Source organism: Agelaius tricolor, unplaced genomic scaffold (genome assembly GCF_023055355.1).
Source record: "Agelaius tricolor isolate 1412-34295 unplaced genomic scaffold, bAgeTri1.0.p SCAF_26, whole genome shotgun sequence".
Lineage (NCBI taxonomy): Eukaryota > Metazoa > Chordata > Aves > Passeriformes > Icteridae > Agelaius > Agelaius tricolor.
In genome coordinates, this window is record NW_027269286.1 from 3,213,131 (window position 1) to 3,229,685 (window position 16,555).

General features: G+C 42.1%; 1 protein-coding gene and 1 long non-coding RNA gene across 7 annotated transcripts; one reads left to right on the forward strand and one right to left on the reverse strand.

Moving 5' to 3' along the window:
* Positions 1-60: 60 nt before the first annotated feature.
* On the reverse strand, positions 61-3,031 carry LOC139600361 (uncharacterized). The gene is made up of 3 exons (XR_011682499.1): positions 2,817-3,031; positions 2,045-2,186; positions 61-1,848 (listed from the first exon to the last, which is right to left on the reverse strand). It is a non-coding gene; the product is annotated as an uncharacterized lncRNA (long non-coding RNA).
* A 281-nt stretch (positions 3,032-3,312) lies between these two features.
* On the forward strand, positions 3,313-16,430 carry SLC25A15 (solute carrier family 25 member 15). 6 transcript variants are annotated; one of them, XM_071448522.1, is made up of 8 exons: positions 3,313-3,447; positions 4,007-4,116; positions 5,789-5,913; positions 8,812-9,070; positions 11,365-11,502; positions 11,830-11,999; positions 13,027-13,185; positions 14,085-16,430. In XM_071448522.1, exons 3-8 carry the CDS (start codon positions 5,859-5,861, stop codon positions 14,207-14,209), a joined length of 906 nt encoding a protein of 301 aa, XP_071304623.1. In that variant the 5' UTR covers positions 3,313-3,447; positions 4,007-4,116; positions 5,789-5,858; the 3' UTR covers positions 14,210-16,430. The 6 variants fall into 6 exon arrangements, with proteins under 6 accessions (XP_071304623.1, XP_071304624.1, XP_071304626.1 ...); XM_071448523.1 differs by having other exon boundaries at positions 4,007-4,112; positions 5,786-5,913; XM_071448525.1 differs by having other exon boundaries at positions 4,007-4,112.
* The last annotated feature ends 125 nt before the right edge of the window (positions 16,431-16,555 follow it).

Genomic DNA, 16,555 nt, shown 5'->3' on the forward strand with positions numbered 1-16,555 from the left:
AAAATGTCCCCAAGCGTTCACTTCATCTACCCCGTGTGAAAAACGCCAATCACCTGTTTTTAAAATTTTAAAAGTTTATTAGTAATAAAATGGTAGTAAAAATAGCAATATAATTAGAATAATAAAAATTTTGGACGATTTGGATTAGGACAATATGAGGCAATAGAAACAAAGAGTTACGGACATCCGGGTACCTCTTTCTGGGCAAAATAAGCCCAAAAAAGGACACCCGTTAACAGAGGATTAACCCTTAAAAGCAATAGCCTGCTGCATATTCATACACCTCATACATGATGCAGAAATTCCATTCAAACAAAGGATGGTCAGTGTCAACTTCTTCCTCTTAATCCTAATGGATTCTTCATGGCTGAGCAAGGTGGGAAGAAGTTCGTTTCTTCTGATAAGAGAACAATAAATTATTTTTCTCTGAAAGATTTAGGTGTCCTGTGGCTGCTATCTCACTGCGAGTCCTTTCTTTAAAAAAAGTATCTTACATAGCATAGTTTCTATTTTAACATTATGTTATAACCTAAAATTGTATTTAACACACTACTAAAAAAATTAATACAGCATAACTTTCTTACGTAACACATATAATATTCATTTTAATATTTGCGAAAAGTCAATCATAAAATACGCATTTTTCACACCTGGAAAGGTGAGCACTGTCCCATCTCCTGCAGCTGACTGCAGTACTTCAGTACACACACCAGTGTCACCTGTGGAAGGCCTGACCTGCAGAAGCCATCTCACTTTCCCTCCATGTGGAGCTGTCCTGCCTGACCCACCTCTCCAAACAGTGTGAACAGCATCCACTGCAAGGTGCTGGGGGAGTTCTGATGTTCCTGCAGCTCTGGCTGCTCTTCTGGGACAACACTTGCCAAGAACTGCCGTTCATGCTCCTGGACAATGAGGATTTCTGTGAGATTTAGGAAATGCCAACTGGCTTACAGGCAAAAATGTTTTGCCTGTGGTTGGCTGGAGATGGTGTAGGGCTCAGGAGATAGCTTTGGACTGCAGAATGGACAGAAACACAGCCTGCAAGGGAGCCCTTTGCTCTCCCACATCAGACAAGTTTCCATGGCATCCCCCTGTCAGCTTCCCAGAGGTTACCCATCCCTCCATGCCAAAATGCTCTGTTGAAGAGGAGTTGTGCCACTCTGTCACACATCACGTCTCAAAGCCAATCACACATACCCCAAGCCAGACCCCTTGAGTGCCAGAAAGCACTTCCACATTCCTGCAAAGCTCTTATGAGTTAAGGTCTCAGCACACATATCCCATTTCTGCCGTACCTAAATCCTTTGAGGGGAAGCTTGAAGTTAAACTCCAAACAAATTGATACCTCATCTTAGGAGAGTGTCTCAGGAGTCATGGCAGTTCTTCCATGGTCTCCCTACACACACCAAGTGTTGTTACTTCAGGGTATGCAATTCCTACATAAATTCTTCCTTAAAACAAAACAAGTGTTGCACAGCAGCTCGGTGCATGGACAAAAAGCAGGGTTTGGCTGAGCAGCCGCGGGTGCAGGCAGCAGAAAAAGCCGCGTGGTGGCGATATGCTCGTGGAAGTGCCGCATTCCAGGGCTATAAAATCTCCCAGGAAACATTACAGGCGCTGTCGCCGTCTCCACGTTTTCTACAGATAAGAGCAGATCAGGCCTGGTGGTGTACCCGAGGAAGGTAGCTATGAAGGGACACCATGAGATGCTCAAGGCCTGATGTTCCAGCTGGCAAGCGGTCATGGCAGGCAGAAGGTGGTTTAATGGCATCTTAATTGCAAGTTTCACTGCATTAGGGGCTTAGATGGCTTTCACCAGCTGGATCTTCCAACAGTGCTGCAGTCCTGCTAAACAAAAAGCCAGCACACAGGTCAAAATTCTTTACAATGAAACAGTAATCTCTTAGTATTGCAGATTATTTGGGATGCACAATTAGCTCAAAATTACTAATTACAACAGCAATTTTTTTACATTAAAGGAATTACAATTCAATTTCTAAAACCATTTATAACCTAGGCTGTTCTTTCTTAACAATTGCCACACCTGGAGTGCTGCATCCAGGTCTGGGGTCATGAGCACAGGAAGGACATTGACCTGACAAGTCCAGAGGAGGAGCACCAATTTGATCAGAGGGCTGGAGCATCTCCCCGACAAGGAAAGGAGGAGAGAATTTGGATTGTTCAGCCTGGAAAAGAGAAGGCTTCAGGGTGACCAAAATGCAGCCTTCCAGCACCTGAAGGGAGCCAACAAGAGAGCTGGAGAGTGGCTTCAAAATGAGAGTAGGTTTAGATTAGTTTTTAGAAAGAAATTTGTCACTGTGAGGGTGGTGAGGTACTGGAGCAGGTTGCCTAGAGAAGCGGTGGATGCCTCATGCCTGGAAGTGTTCAAGGGTGGGTTGGATGAAACTGAGCAACTCAATCTAGTGAAAGCTGTCCCTGCCCATGGTGGAGGTTTCGGAACTAGATGGTCTTTAAGCTCCCTTCCAACCAATATGTTACATAAACATATGGGAAAATAAAATCCGCACCCTGCAATTAATTTAAAGTGATGGGAAAAAAGGATACATTTAAGTTTATAATTTTGTTTATGCTGTTTTTTCCTTGGTTTGAGCTGTGAAAATAGGAGCCATCGGTTTTATTTGGTGGAAAACACCATGGATCTAAGATGAAATATGTAGGTCTGCGTGTCTCAACCCACGCAAACACATGTGCAGCTCAACAGGGATTATCATGCTTCCCAGAAACACTGCCTGGTCTGGCAGAGCATCTCAAATATGACTGATCACTGGCACACATAATGGCTGCTGTTCATTTACCTTGCCACACACTGTACAGTGTCCTACTGCTTTCAACCAGACATTGTTCCTGATAAGCCTTATTGCAAGCACTTCAGGTAACTGCAAATCAAAAGGGGGAAAAATCAAAAGGAAAAAAAAAGAAAGCGCTGTGTAGTTTCAGCTGAGAAAAGCAGTATTAGGCCTCGCCATAGTGGCTGAGGTCATTGTATGCCACCTCAAAGTCCCGAAAAGACAGGATCATGAAAGTGACAGCTTAGGAGAGTGTCTTGGGACTCAGGGCAGTTCCTCTCTATACACAAACTGTTGCTGTTTCAGGATACACAATTCCTAAACAAATGCTTTAAAACAAAACAAAACAAAAAACCCAACAACAAAATCGCCCAACTAGAAGAAAAATAAACAGACATATATCTAAAAAAACCCCAAGAAAATAAAAAAAAAATTGGTTTTAATTCATAAATTCGGTAGCATCCTGCTCAGTAAGCTGAAACACAGCCCAGCCCCAGCTTAAACAGAGCCCAGCCCCGCCGCCCCCCCGCCGCCTGCCCGGCCCTCGCCTTCCCTGGGGCCGCGGCGGGGCCGCGCCGCCTCCATCGCCGCCTCTTTCGGGGCACAGGCGGCGGGGCCGCTCGGGCGGCCGGCGGCTCCGGTGAGCGGGGGCAGCGGGCGGGGGCCGGCGGGGCGGGGGCCGTGGCGGCCGGCCCGGCGGTTCCCGCGCACAGGCCCCGTGCACAGGCCGGGATGCGCGGCGGGCTCGGGATGCGCGGCCCCGGGAAGCCGCGGCTGCGGTGCGGCCGCCCGGGAGAGGCGCCGGGCCCGGGGCGGGCGGGCTCTGCCAGCGCGGGCCTCCGCCGAACGCAGGCCGGGGCTTCCCGCTCCAAACGGGCGGGTGTTGGCGGAGCGGGAGTGCCCAGCCTTCCTCCCTGAGGAGGGCTGGAGCTCTCCCGTGCGCTCCCGCCGGCAGCACGTGTGACAGCGGCGGCGAGCCCCGCTGCTGCCCTGCCGCTGCTGCCGCCCCGTGCCGGCCTGCTGTGACCTTGGGGAGCCGAGCCACGGCCTGCCCACGCGGCTATTGCAAGGAGCAGCGCTGCCTTCTGCGTGCATCTCAGTCTTTGGAGACTGCATGGGCAGAGAGAAACATCTGGGGCTGAAATAACATCCGGACTCTGCAGGACCTGTTACACTAACCAATGCTTCTGTATTTCCAGGTTTGAGGTTTGGATTTGCTTTGGAAGTCACAGAGCAGTTCTACCGACCTCGTTCTACCGACATTCAACTTTTAATATAGTAGTATTGTTACAAACAGGAAAAAAGGTATGTACTAATATAATACTAATTTAATTTTGACTAAGACTTAAATCTTCTGAAAGTGACACTGGGCTGATATGGATCAGACAACTAAACTTCCTTGTCTCTTAAAAGGTCCATATTTTTATAGGCATATACTTTTTTCCCTCTGCTGCCAAGTTTTCTGTGGGTGATCTGGCATATGCTCCCTTTGAGGACTGGCACAAATCGATAAGCACTCAGCATGATGAAAGCAGTGTACATTTTACTGAACGCAGGAAATTGTTGCTTTCTAGTAATTCCTTTCATTCAAAGTCTGTCTCAATGATTTTTTTCTGAGCAAAACTCAGAGTGCAGTGTGAACACTAATGAGACATATAGGATAACCAAGCATAATTTGGCCTTGGAGCTTCCATGTTCAAGTAACAAGTGGTGTGCCATGCTGTCAGTAACAAAACAGTTCAAATCTGTTGTGAAATTACTTGTGTTTGTGCCATTTACAGCAAGAGCAATGTTTTATTTTGTTTTAAACTCATTTAAATTTATGTAAGAGATTGGATGGGTGAAGGCGCTGAGTGACACTATTTGGCCTACTGGTGAATTTTTCTAATGTTCAAGAATAATAAATCTGTTTAGAGACAGGCTTTCTTAAAGCCTTGGTTGTATCCAAGTGTCTATGTTTCTTGTACGAAGGATGTGATTTATACAATGTGTCTTTCTATGATTTTTTCAAGGTAGCCTACTGGGAATTATGTTTCCCATTCAAATTATTCCAAAATATATTTTGGGAGGTAACAGGCTTCAAAAGAAGTTACAGTAGATAGAGGAGTGAAAATTGTTCTGTTTACTGATGTACTGTGCTTGAAGAGAGGCTTAAAAGCCAGTGAGGCACTAATTCACATATGTATTTGTGTGGGTTTTAAGACTCATGCAGCTTTTTGACAGCACTGCCAGACAGCAGCACAGTTCTGAAACAGTGGGAGCTCTTTGGCTGAGTTGTTTTACCCCAGATAAATAAGCTTGTTTTAACTGCTTGCCCAGTGAAAGTATCTTGATGAAAACTTGAGAACTGAATTCATTTGAATGTTTTATTTCAAAGTGTCATATTTGTCTGCTTTCCAGCTGCCTTCCTGAGAGATGAGGTGTTATTCTTATTTATAATATTCTGTTGTGGGGGGGACTTGCACTAGGAACATGACAGCCAGACACAATTCAAGATGTTCATATTCATTCCCTTTCTACTCCTCTTCTGAAAGCCACCCAGTGTATCATCATGGGTAGAGTTTTCTTAGCTGTTTTTCACCATGAGGAGAGCAGATTCTGTTTTGCTTTATAGGTGAGGAGCTGAGACAAGCATGAAGTATTCCAGCCTTAGACACCTGAGGGAAGACTATGCGTCTATAATCATTATAAAAGTAACCTTCAGCACTGTTCCCTGGATGTACTCTTTAGCTTTCATTTGAGAGATCCAGGGAGATAAGAAGCTGGAAAGCCCAAGTAAGCTGAAGCTAGGCAGTGATACTCCAGGAGATCTGCCCAATGCAGCAAAATCAATCAAAATACAAGCATGCTAAGTCTCGTTCGTGAGCACAACCATTTTCTGTCTCTAAATGGAAGAGTGGATCTGAGGGCATTCCTGTAATGCTATTGCCTGTCAAGTTATTGTAAACTGTGTATGTTTTATCTTTCTCTTCCCTCAGTAGACAAGTATCTCCATACCTAACAGGAAACAGGAGACTTTGCTCTGAAATAATTGATAAACAAGTGTGAAACATGAGGATCAACTCTGCTGTTCAGGCTGCTATTGACCTCACAGCAGGTGCTGCAGGTAATGCTTAATTGCACAAAACTTCTGAGAGACAGGTTTAATGCCTTTGACAAATATAAAAACAGTTTGCATTTGCTATAAAAAGCCTCACCCTCTGTGTTTTAAGGGTATAAGGAGAAGCAGTGACCTCAGCCAGTGTTGTAACTGTATCACTATTGCTCCTCCCTGGCGAAACCCCTGCCACACAGTGACGAAGACCTAACACTTTTCTCAGACTAATAATTTTCTATAAGGAGGTTTAAGTTCTGCTTACATGAGTTTATGAATCAGTCAGAGTATCAGCAGAGTTTTGCAAGGAAGTCAGTGTGTAGTTGATTCAGGTGCTGTTTTTGTCACAGGAACCGTCCCTAAGTGAAAGGGACAAAAGGCTACCTGAAGGGTTTCTGGCTCAGACAACATCCTGGTGTGAATCTCTAAAACCTGTGAAGCTCGGTAGGAGAACTGATGATGAATTCGCATAACTGACTTCCACTTCAGTCTGCTCTGTGCTGTAAAATTTTGCTGGACCAGTTGTGTGGAAATGGTTGCACTTTGTCACTGATATTGCCATGTTGGTAATGTCTGTGGCTCAGGGATGCAATTTTGAACTCTGCCAGGGAAAAGGGGTCTTTTTGACACTTCTAACCTAACAGTGGTTATATGGAAAAGGTGGAAGATTTGTCTAATTTACTTTTGTAACTAGTTTAGACAATGTTAGTGATCTTTTTTTCTTTCCCACATAATAAATATTGCAGTCAATCCTTTCATGGCAATGTTAATGCTGTGAATATGGCAGTGTTAATGGTGTTAAGTGCATTCCATGGTAGTTATTTCAGTCATTTGTGAGAGTGGAGGTTAACAGTGCAATGAGAAAGAGGGGGTAACAGCACAGGTCCAGTGTGGCAATCTCTGCACTCTTTAGAAAATGTAATTAAGTAAGCAAACAGCTTGTTCGTCCAGAAAATGCATAACCTGGTTTTACCTTCCACTCCAGATACAGTCTTAACTAGCTGATAAGTAATGACATACTGAGGCAAGCAAATTCTGGACAAGAATAAATAAGTCATTTGGCTCTCTGTGGTCACAGTCCTTCGCCTAGGATCTAGGCTACCTCTTATACCTTCTTTGATTCAGTAGGACTCTTTTCCCCACCACTGCCACATTATTAGGACCACACTTGTCTGAATGTTCAAACAGATTTGAATTTCTGGGTTTCTGGTTTGTTTTAATTTTGTAGTTTGGTTGGGTTTTTTGTGACTCTTTACTGCTGGCTGGAAAATTTTCTTTTTTTCCTCAATATTTCAGATAATAACTAGGACTCTTGGTCTTTATCTTGAGGCTTACAAAATTCATTGTTGCCGTTTACTAGGCTTTTTGAGCCAACTCCATTAACAGTCTTTTTGGAACAGCCATTCTGTCAGCTCCAAATTTTTCAGCTTTACATTTTCAAGAACATTCCTGGTTTCCCTGGACATCTTCCAACAGCCATTATTTTATTACAGGAACCTAGCATTTGTCCTGTAGATTAATATCTACCTGACTTCCTGCAAATAACACTGGCTGAGCCTTCCCAGCTCCGTTTTTCATTTGAAGCTTACATGGGTGTTACTGGTCTGAGCCAGCTACTTTTCTCCTTGGTTATCCTTCCAGAGCAGGAAACTCTTCGTGCTTCCTTGCATGATTTGCTCTGAAGCTCTTAATGATCCATCTGGTTGGGAAGGAGGTTTTAAGGCAGCTACATCCTGAGTTTCTCTCAAAGGCCTTGAGTACCTCTTTGCAGAGAAGCAAGAACAATGTTATACAAATGTGTTTGCAAAGAGTAAAATGGACTGCTAATAACACTAGTTAAACAAATACTTACTCTTCTCCCCACTTAAAATAACTGATCTTAATTGGATGCACAAAATTTTTTCCACTTCAGTTGCTTTCCTATCTGTATTTACAGATAATTTAAGGTATGTGCACGTCAATTGTGCTTTGGTTAAAGATCAGCTTCTGTTTTAGTAAAGTTCTCTCTTGCTAAAAAACAAAACCATGAACCCTATATAAGGTACACCTTTCATGTGTTTCCTGTCAAGTATCTGCTTCTAATAGATTGCTATCGCTGTACACTGTTTCTTACTGAAAAAGTGTAACATCAGCTCTTCCTGCAGACTACAGAATTGAGTTAGATCTTGCAGAAGAACACTGCACTGTGAGATAAATGGTTATTGATTACATTGATGGAAATATCACACAAGTTTTCAGGGTATTGACCTTGCAGTTCAGCTTGGAAAAGATAACATGTTGAGAAACTTTGCCCTTTTGCCCTTTTTCAGCTTACACTTGACACTTCCAGTCTCTGGAAAGAAATGTGCTTAACAGCCACCTGGAGTTTTGAAGTAAAGGGTTTGAATCTTTGGTTATCTATTTATTATGTATGATCAGTTTAGCACTCTCAGCAGTGTTCCTCTTGTCCTGGAGGAATCACTCGATTACTAATCTTTCAGAGTTGAGATTTTTTTTGTTATTATTGGAATGTAAAATCAGAGATGCCTTCTGAACCACTGCATTAATGGGCAAAGGAAAATGTTATTTAACTCATTGACACAAGTGACTTGATTGCAGAACAATACCTCTAATTCAGTACAAGTTTCTGGAAGTGAGCTGATTCATTTAGATGCTTGCTTTTCATGAGATAAAAAAATATTTAATAAGAATCGTGATGTTACTGCTCCTTTGCCGGATTTTTTTTCTTAAGGTAACTAAATTCACCAGTGACAATTGACGCCATTGTGCTAAAATCAGTGCACTTGTTGTTTCCTACAGGGAATTAATTAATCTTTGCATTCTGTGTGATTTTCCTAATACTGGTGCTCCAGCATAGGTATTGCAGTTGTGATAACCTTCAGCCATTGTTAACTTCCACTGCTTGCCTAGGTGGGACAGCCTGTGTGGTGACTGGCCAGCCCTTTGACACTGCAAAGGTGAAGATGCAGACGTTCCCCAACATGTACAAAGGACTTGTTGACTGTTTTGTCAAAACCTATAAGCAAGTGGGATTTCGAGGCTTCTACAAGGGAACCTCACCAGCACTTGTAGCCAACATTGCAGAGAACTCCGTTCTGTTCATGTGCTATGGATTTTGCCAACAAATTGTGAGAAGAATTGTTGGAGTAGACAGGAAAACAAAGCTCAGGTTAGTAATAAATATCTGGTTTGTATTTTAAAATAAGTAAGTATATAAAATTTCATGTAATTGCTATTTACCAATACTGTACTGTCAGGTGCAAGTGAGGTTCCAGGCTCTCCTCTGACAGTGTACAGTGTAGTAAATTTTGGAATATAGGCCTTAGTGTGACAATATAGTGTCTAATATAACAGAGCCGTCTACTAATCAGTCACTGCAGCTGGCTGATTTAGATGATCACAGCTTAACTGGAGTATTCAAGGCCTGGAACATTTTTACCAATAGGATGGAGCATTTCAACACCTGAAAGTTTGTATTGCTTTAATATCTAGGTTGTTCTGATTTTGCATGGGAGGTAGTGGCTTTTCTTACAAGGAGGCATACTAAGGGAGAAGGGCACTTTTCTAATATTGTCTTGCTTTTAAAAATTTGTTTATTTAAGGTTCAAAAGCTTCCTCACCCTACAAACCCCTTACCTTTTCCTACCCATTAAAATGTAGGAGATAGGCCTACCAGCTGTATGTTTCATTTCTTCACTGTCTTTTGTGATCATGCTGAGAGGTAGACCACAGATGTGCAGATGTCCTAGGATCATCTCACATGACTGAGGCACCATGGTCATGCTGGATGTAGGGAAGGTAGTGCAGGAAACTTTGAAACAGTATATTGGTGTACTACTATGTCTTTGGAGTTGGATACAGAATGGGAATGTGCATATGTAGCAATAGCAAGCACCTTTGGCATCTGACAATTATTTCCTTGGTCAGGTTTTGGTGCTTTTCAGATCCAAGATGGCTCTTTAATGCCTTGTTGATTCAAGGTCAAATAGTGTGACTGCAGAGCTGTTCTAGGACAAAACATTAAAGAATTTAAGTTTACTTGAAAGATTGTCCCTTGGTGTTGTTTCCTTATTCTCTTCATCTGGATCGTTGTGGGGGCACCTTATGAGGCACAGAGAATTGTATTGACATGGTCTTCAGCAGGGCCCTGATGAGAACATGCGGTCTGTGCAGGACATCCCCACCCATTGTTACTGTACTGTTACACCTTCAGAAAAGGACAAACTATAAAACATTTTTCAGTTAAAGGAATACATATCACCAATGTATAAGTCACAACGAAAAGAGATGAAGAGAGAAATGCTAAATTCTGTTTATCTTTTAACATATGCTTAGTTTAACCAACAGATTTCATCATAAAGTCTAAAGTGAGACAACAAATTGGAAAGAGAAGTGCTAAATTCCATTTGCTGCTCTGCAGGCAGTTACTGATATCTTCCACTTTGAAAATTCTCACTACTGCCATATCTGAATGTCATGAGCTTTGATTCATGTCGTAACTTGAGTTTTGTGATTCTTCAAGGTGAAAAATTGTAGCTTTAATCTCTCATACTACAGATGAATCAGACTGCTGGGCACAAGGCAAGCATCTCCCTTGGATGGAAAGAATTTCTCTGCTGCAGTGAGATGAGTCTCAGCTGCGCTGACTCCCCAGTTCTGAATGAGGAGCTCCACTTCTATGCTATTATGCAGCTCCTGTCCAAAACACCAGTGTCTGTAGGAGCCTGGTTAAAATGCATCATAAAGCAGTGTTGCCCTCAAGTATTAGCCTTTTGAGTCCTGGCAGTTTAGCAGCCCAGAATCTGTGGTATGTGTAAAATCACCACAAAATAAACCTCAGTTTTGGAACACTGAGTCACTGCAGATGATAGTGCTGTGTTGTTTGGTGATGTGATTTATATTTGTGCTGTCTCTGATTCACATGGTTGCATTCATCACAGCACAGCCATACAAAGATTACACTGATCCATTGTGCCTGCTTTCAGTTTTCTAGCATCCTCCACTGAAAGCCTTTATAAATACTGGTAAGGTGAATTTGAAAATACTGACATCTATCTATATGAGGTGATTATTGCTCCTATTCTCTTTGGGGAAGTAATAAGTAACCAAAAGTTTCTCAGTAAAACAAGTCTATGAAAATCTTCATAAATGCTATTAAATCTTCCCTTCCTGGCTTTTACTCTGCTCCAATTACTGAAGTATAGCAAAAAGGTTAGAGGTTGCAACATATCTCTTTGGTGTCAAAAGGGTGTCTTTCAGTTGTATAAGAATATGGGATGAGCTAGGTTTTTCCTCCCTCTGGTTCGAGTAACTGCTCTTTGCCCTTAAGAATCTTTCCCCCAAGACTGCCAGTTTTTCTTGATGGTATTTAGGGTACAGGTGCAGGAAACTGATTGCTGTTACAGTGGCTCCACTGCACTGAAGGTCAGTGCCCAAATACCTTCTGCAGTTTCTTTCTTGCAGTGATCTACAGAATGCTGCTGCAGGCTCCTTTGCCTCTGCTTTTGCCACCCTTGTCCTCTGTCCCACAGAACTGGTGAAGTGCCGGCTACAGGCCATGCATGAAATGCAGTTGTCAGGAAAGATAATCCAGGGACACAAGTAAGTATATACCCAGCTCAATATTCCTGAAATCTTTCCTTGTGTATTATTTCTTCAAATCCTGTACTGGCTCAGTGTCACATTTATAGTGCACTGCTAACCAGAGAAGAGTTGTGGCTGGAAGGGTCACAGCCTGCTGACCTTCTGGGTGATGGTAAAGCTGGATGCCAGTGAAGGGCTCCCAGCAGGATCTTGCTCTAAGTCTTACATGAATTCAATTGTTTGCACAATAGGTCTCACCATTAATTGTTGCTGCAGTTGCCTATTGGTCTGTAACTTCTCATTATCTGGCTAATAAGTATCACTAACTGGGTCAACCTCTCTCAGTACAGTTTGGTCAGTAGTGAAGGGTGTTATCCAAAAGGATGGTCCCCTTGGATTTTATCGTGGCCTGTCAAGCACTTTGCTGCGGGAAGTACCAGGCTATTTTTTCTTCTTTGGAGGGTATGAACTGAGCCGGACATTCTTTGCCTCTGGGAGATCAAAAGATGAATTAGGTATGGTGCCTTTTTACAGGTGGGTTTTAGCATGCTGTCATGGGGGACATAAAGGGGGGCATATCTTCTCTGAAGATATACTAATTATGTTGTAAAATACATGCAAATGAAGGAAATGAGGCATATTGAGGGCTAAATATGCCTCATTTCCTTCATTCCTAAATATGGGAGGCTGTGTCTTATATATACACAGTAATAAATTATTGAAGTGACCATTTTCCAATGAAGCAGGATGTATCATAAATAGAGAAATAACACAGTGAGCTAACACTACAAAACTGCTGAAATATCTGACCCCACAGTGTAACACAACTCTGAACTATTTCATTTCAGCTGCCATTCAGAGTGATTTTGAAGGATTTAGCTGCATTCTCTTGAACAGTGTATTCAAGTATATGCTGAACTGCATGCTGACCATTAGATGTAGTTACAATGATAGTAAGAGAACACTGAGATTGAAAATTAGAAGGGAAAAAACCATGGTGATGCCAGAATAAAGATTGCCTGTCTCCTGTTAAAAGACTGAACCAGTCTTGCTTGGAGTCAGGATTTCAGCTGCATGCATTTTGGACATGTAACAAAACGTTTACAAACATCTGATCAGAAATAGAAAATCAGAGTGCATCATGAAAGAAATGACTGATTACAAAATAATTCTACCAAATTCTCTATATATGATTAGTAACACTATATGATGTTTCTCTAAACCATTTCACAGTTAACCTTGGAAAGTGATTACAAGTGTTAAAAAAGTGAATTTAGTTAATACAATCAAAATTGAATTTTGAGTTATAGTTTTTTTAACACTGCCAATAATCTAAGAGGCACTCTTTATAATCTTTGAGTTTCTAGTTGACTTGAAATTTACCAGTGGCTTGAAATTGACTTAAAGGTTAATGAGAGAACAACAACTGCTCTTTTGTCATAAGCAGCTTCCTCTGTTCCCTTTGAATCCTGTAGATGAAGTAATATTATATTTGTGTTAGTGAATATTGTGGTGTATAAAAATGTATTTCTTAACTTTTAGGTCCCATCCCTTTGTTACTAAGTGGAGGTTTTGGAGGCAGCTGTCTGTGGATTGCTGTGTATCCTGTGGACTGTGTCAAATCTAGAATTCAGGTTCTTTCAATGGCTGGAAAACAGGCAGGCTTTATGGGAACATTTGTAACTGTTGTGAGAACTGAAGGTGAGTATCCAAGCAGATCAACTCAATCTATAGGGCTGCAGACTGAAATCTACACCCTCCAATACCCAAAATCATTTAAGAAACCTAGTCCAGTGATAGTGTATTAGAGACATACAATAACTGTTTCTAGCAAACGAATATCTATCTCATGTAGTGTGGAAAGCTTGGATTCTAGAAATTGAGACCTAATTCATCTTCCCTGCCTCTTGGTTCAGGAGATGACACACTTAAACCTACCAGAAGCTTACTATGCCTTAAAAGCAGATAAAGAAATGGGCTCTATTACTTGTGACCAAACCTATACACGAAAACTGAAAGCACTAGGTAAGATTCATGCAGAAGATATCTTCACCTCTAGAAGTTAATATATGGTTGAGGATTGATTTATCAAACAGCCCTATCCAGCCTGGAAACTTGAGGCATCTACCTCAGCATCTCCTCTCTGGAAAAGGCCTGTGTCAGGCACTTTGGAAGAGGGTGAATATACATGAGAGAATATACACGGCAGCAGACATGAATCCTGGCCCCATTGCTAGGTAGGATACTCAATAGAAATGGAGTCTGACCTGGGGCACAGCTCTAACATAGTCTTGCTGGCCCCTTGCCAGCTGTGGTACAGCCACTGTCACGTTATCTCAGCTGGCCAAGACCTTGTCATACCTGAAGTAAGCATCTAGCATAAGCCCTTACATGGCTAAACTCCTGTTACAACATTAGATACTCCCATATCAATATCCAGTACCACTGCAATCAGTAGCTACACCAGTGAGTTCAGCTCTCTGTGTTCATGCTCCTCTAAGCAGAAGCATTGCTTCAGTATCCTTCACAGGTAAGAGCAGAGTGGTTGATGCAGACAGCCACTTCAATAAATGGCTAACTGGCTCTGGTTTCATTTCTAGGCGTGCTTGCCTTGTATTCTGGACTAACACCAACTATGATCCGTGCATTCGTGGCCAACGGGGCGCTGTTCCTTGCCTACGAGTACAGCAGGAAACTTCTGATGAAACAAATAGATTCTTACTGATACCGCCTGGCAGATGAAGAAGAAGAGATTGCTCAAGGGTCATTTAAATAAATGATGAAAAACACATAGATCACATGATGGTCTGAGCAGAACCAAATCAGCGACCTAATTTTAGGAACTCAACTCCAGTTTAAGATTTGTAATCTTTTAAAATCAGGTGATTTTATGGAGGTGTGTATATATTGCTTGAATTGCACAAGCAGAACTATCTTCCTCTTACAGATTCTGCACTAGGTACACTGCATGTCATAAATGTCTTTCCTGACCTGTACTGGTGCTAAAAATATTTACATTGACCTGTGGGGTCTAATGTAACATGCAAGAGTAGGTTGTGAGTTGTCTACAGCAAAGCACTGGTTTTAAAACTGTGCTGCAATTGTGACCTTTTGCAGTTGTTGCTGATGTCTGACTCAAAATAACATCAATTCTTGTCTAATCTTGTTGAGTATAGATGACTTGGACATACGCCTCACCCAGACCTTTCCTTCCCTAGCTACACCCCTGTTCTGCTCTGTCTCCCTGCTGCTCTGTGACTTGCTGAGGTCATGGAAGAGGGTGTCTGACTTACATACTCTATCCCAGTGAATGGGTTTATAAAAGTAGGAAACATTCACCCCTTACCTTATATGGGACTTAGAGCCCAAGATATGCCGTCATTTTTGATAAAAGAAGCACAGTAACAACATTAAGGAGGCTATGCTGCATTCCATTGTTTCCTAAATCCTTTCAAGAAGTGCTGGAGTATGCTAAGCACCACTTAACGTAAGGGACACTGCTGAAAATAGCTGCTGCCTCTGAGTATGTAATTCTAACTTTGTGCAGGCTCCCATTTAGATCACCTTGGCATAAATAAGGTCACATGCTGGAAGGACAGGAAGCTGAAGAGGAACACAAAGCCAGAAGCGAGTTGTTAACTGACACCATGGTCTCTGACATAGCAGTCTTACTGGGGCTGGAGTCTTACCACTTGCTGTGCCTCTTCAGCTCAGTCGAAAGAGCTCATATGATTGGATAGCTTGTATCACCTTCAGGCCTGGAGGGCATGGCCTGCTTGGTCATGTTATTTGATTAAACATGCAGTTAGTCAGTACTACCCAAAATGAAGCAGTGACACCTCTTTCCAGGTGCCCCTTTTGTTCTTCAAATAGAATGCTCTTTCTGTAAGCATGTTCTGCTCTGTAAGAAGCAGCTACTACCTTATCCTGGAATAAGTCAAGCAGGTCTTAGAACAGCACAAACTTGTCCTGAGTTGTACAGAGATGCTGCCTGGGTGCTCTAACTGCAGCCCACCAGTGTGGGGGCAGTGGGGGGCACAGACAGAGCCCTCTAATTCACTGAGATCACCACAGCTACATGGAGATGAGCAGCTTGTCACAGCAGCAACCACATTTGTCAGAGACAGAGCTGGAACAACCTAGTTTTGCATGTTACAGCTTCCCTTTCAGATCCCAGAAACAGGAACAAGCTTTAGGCATAGATGAAATCACCTCAATACCTGCTGCCTCTTGCAGTGGAGCCAGGGTGCACTTAAACTGGCTCATTCCTTGCATTGTTGCAGCCTCTTTGATGGAAGGTGGTTGCTCCAGTTCCACAAAATCTTGTTCCTCCAGCCTCCAAGTGCAGAAAGAACAATTCATCTCCCTTTCATATACCATGAGAAAAGGCAGTTAAAGCAGGGCATGGCTGAAGATTCTTCAGTGTCTATTGCACCAATACAGCTTGACTGACTGGTACAATAGGGGCAGCATTACTCTGAATTGCCAGTACTTTAAAAGGAATTTATACCAAATGTTTAAATGATTCAGGTAGGAGGATGAGGCTTTAAGAGTTGTTAGACTTCCCCTTCTTTTCAAAGTTGTCTAGCCAAGATAAATAGTATATTTGTACATGTTTCTAATAGTTATGAAAAGGTGAGGACAGACTCCACCTCAGTGAAATACTTCAATCTATTTCTTAGATTTGTCTTTGCTTTCATTTTTTAAAGCTCATGGTTGCAGTTTTTAATACAAAAATTGAAGCTTCAAGAGAAGCAGGGTATTTAAAACAACCTACAGCAAGAAACTGGTGGCATTTTTGAGAGCTTACCTTCTGAAGTTGATGTAAGCAGTAATTTTTCCATTCAGAGCTGCTTAAGCTGTACACGTGTATCAGTTGTTCAGCTAAAAACTTCATGAAGTTGGTATAAAAATTCACAGAAATAAAGTTTCATTTGATTAACTGAGTACTTGATGATTGTTTATGCTATTTAACAAGCTCATATAGCCGAGAAACAAAAAGGTTGAATTCAGCATCACCTCCTTTCTGGAATGAAAGAAAAAGACTTTATACAATCAATGAACACATAAA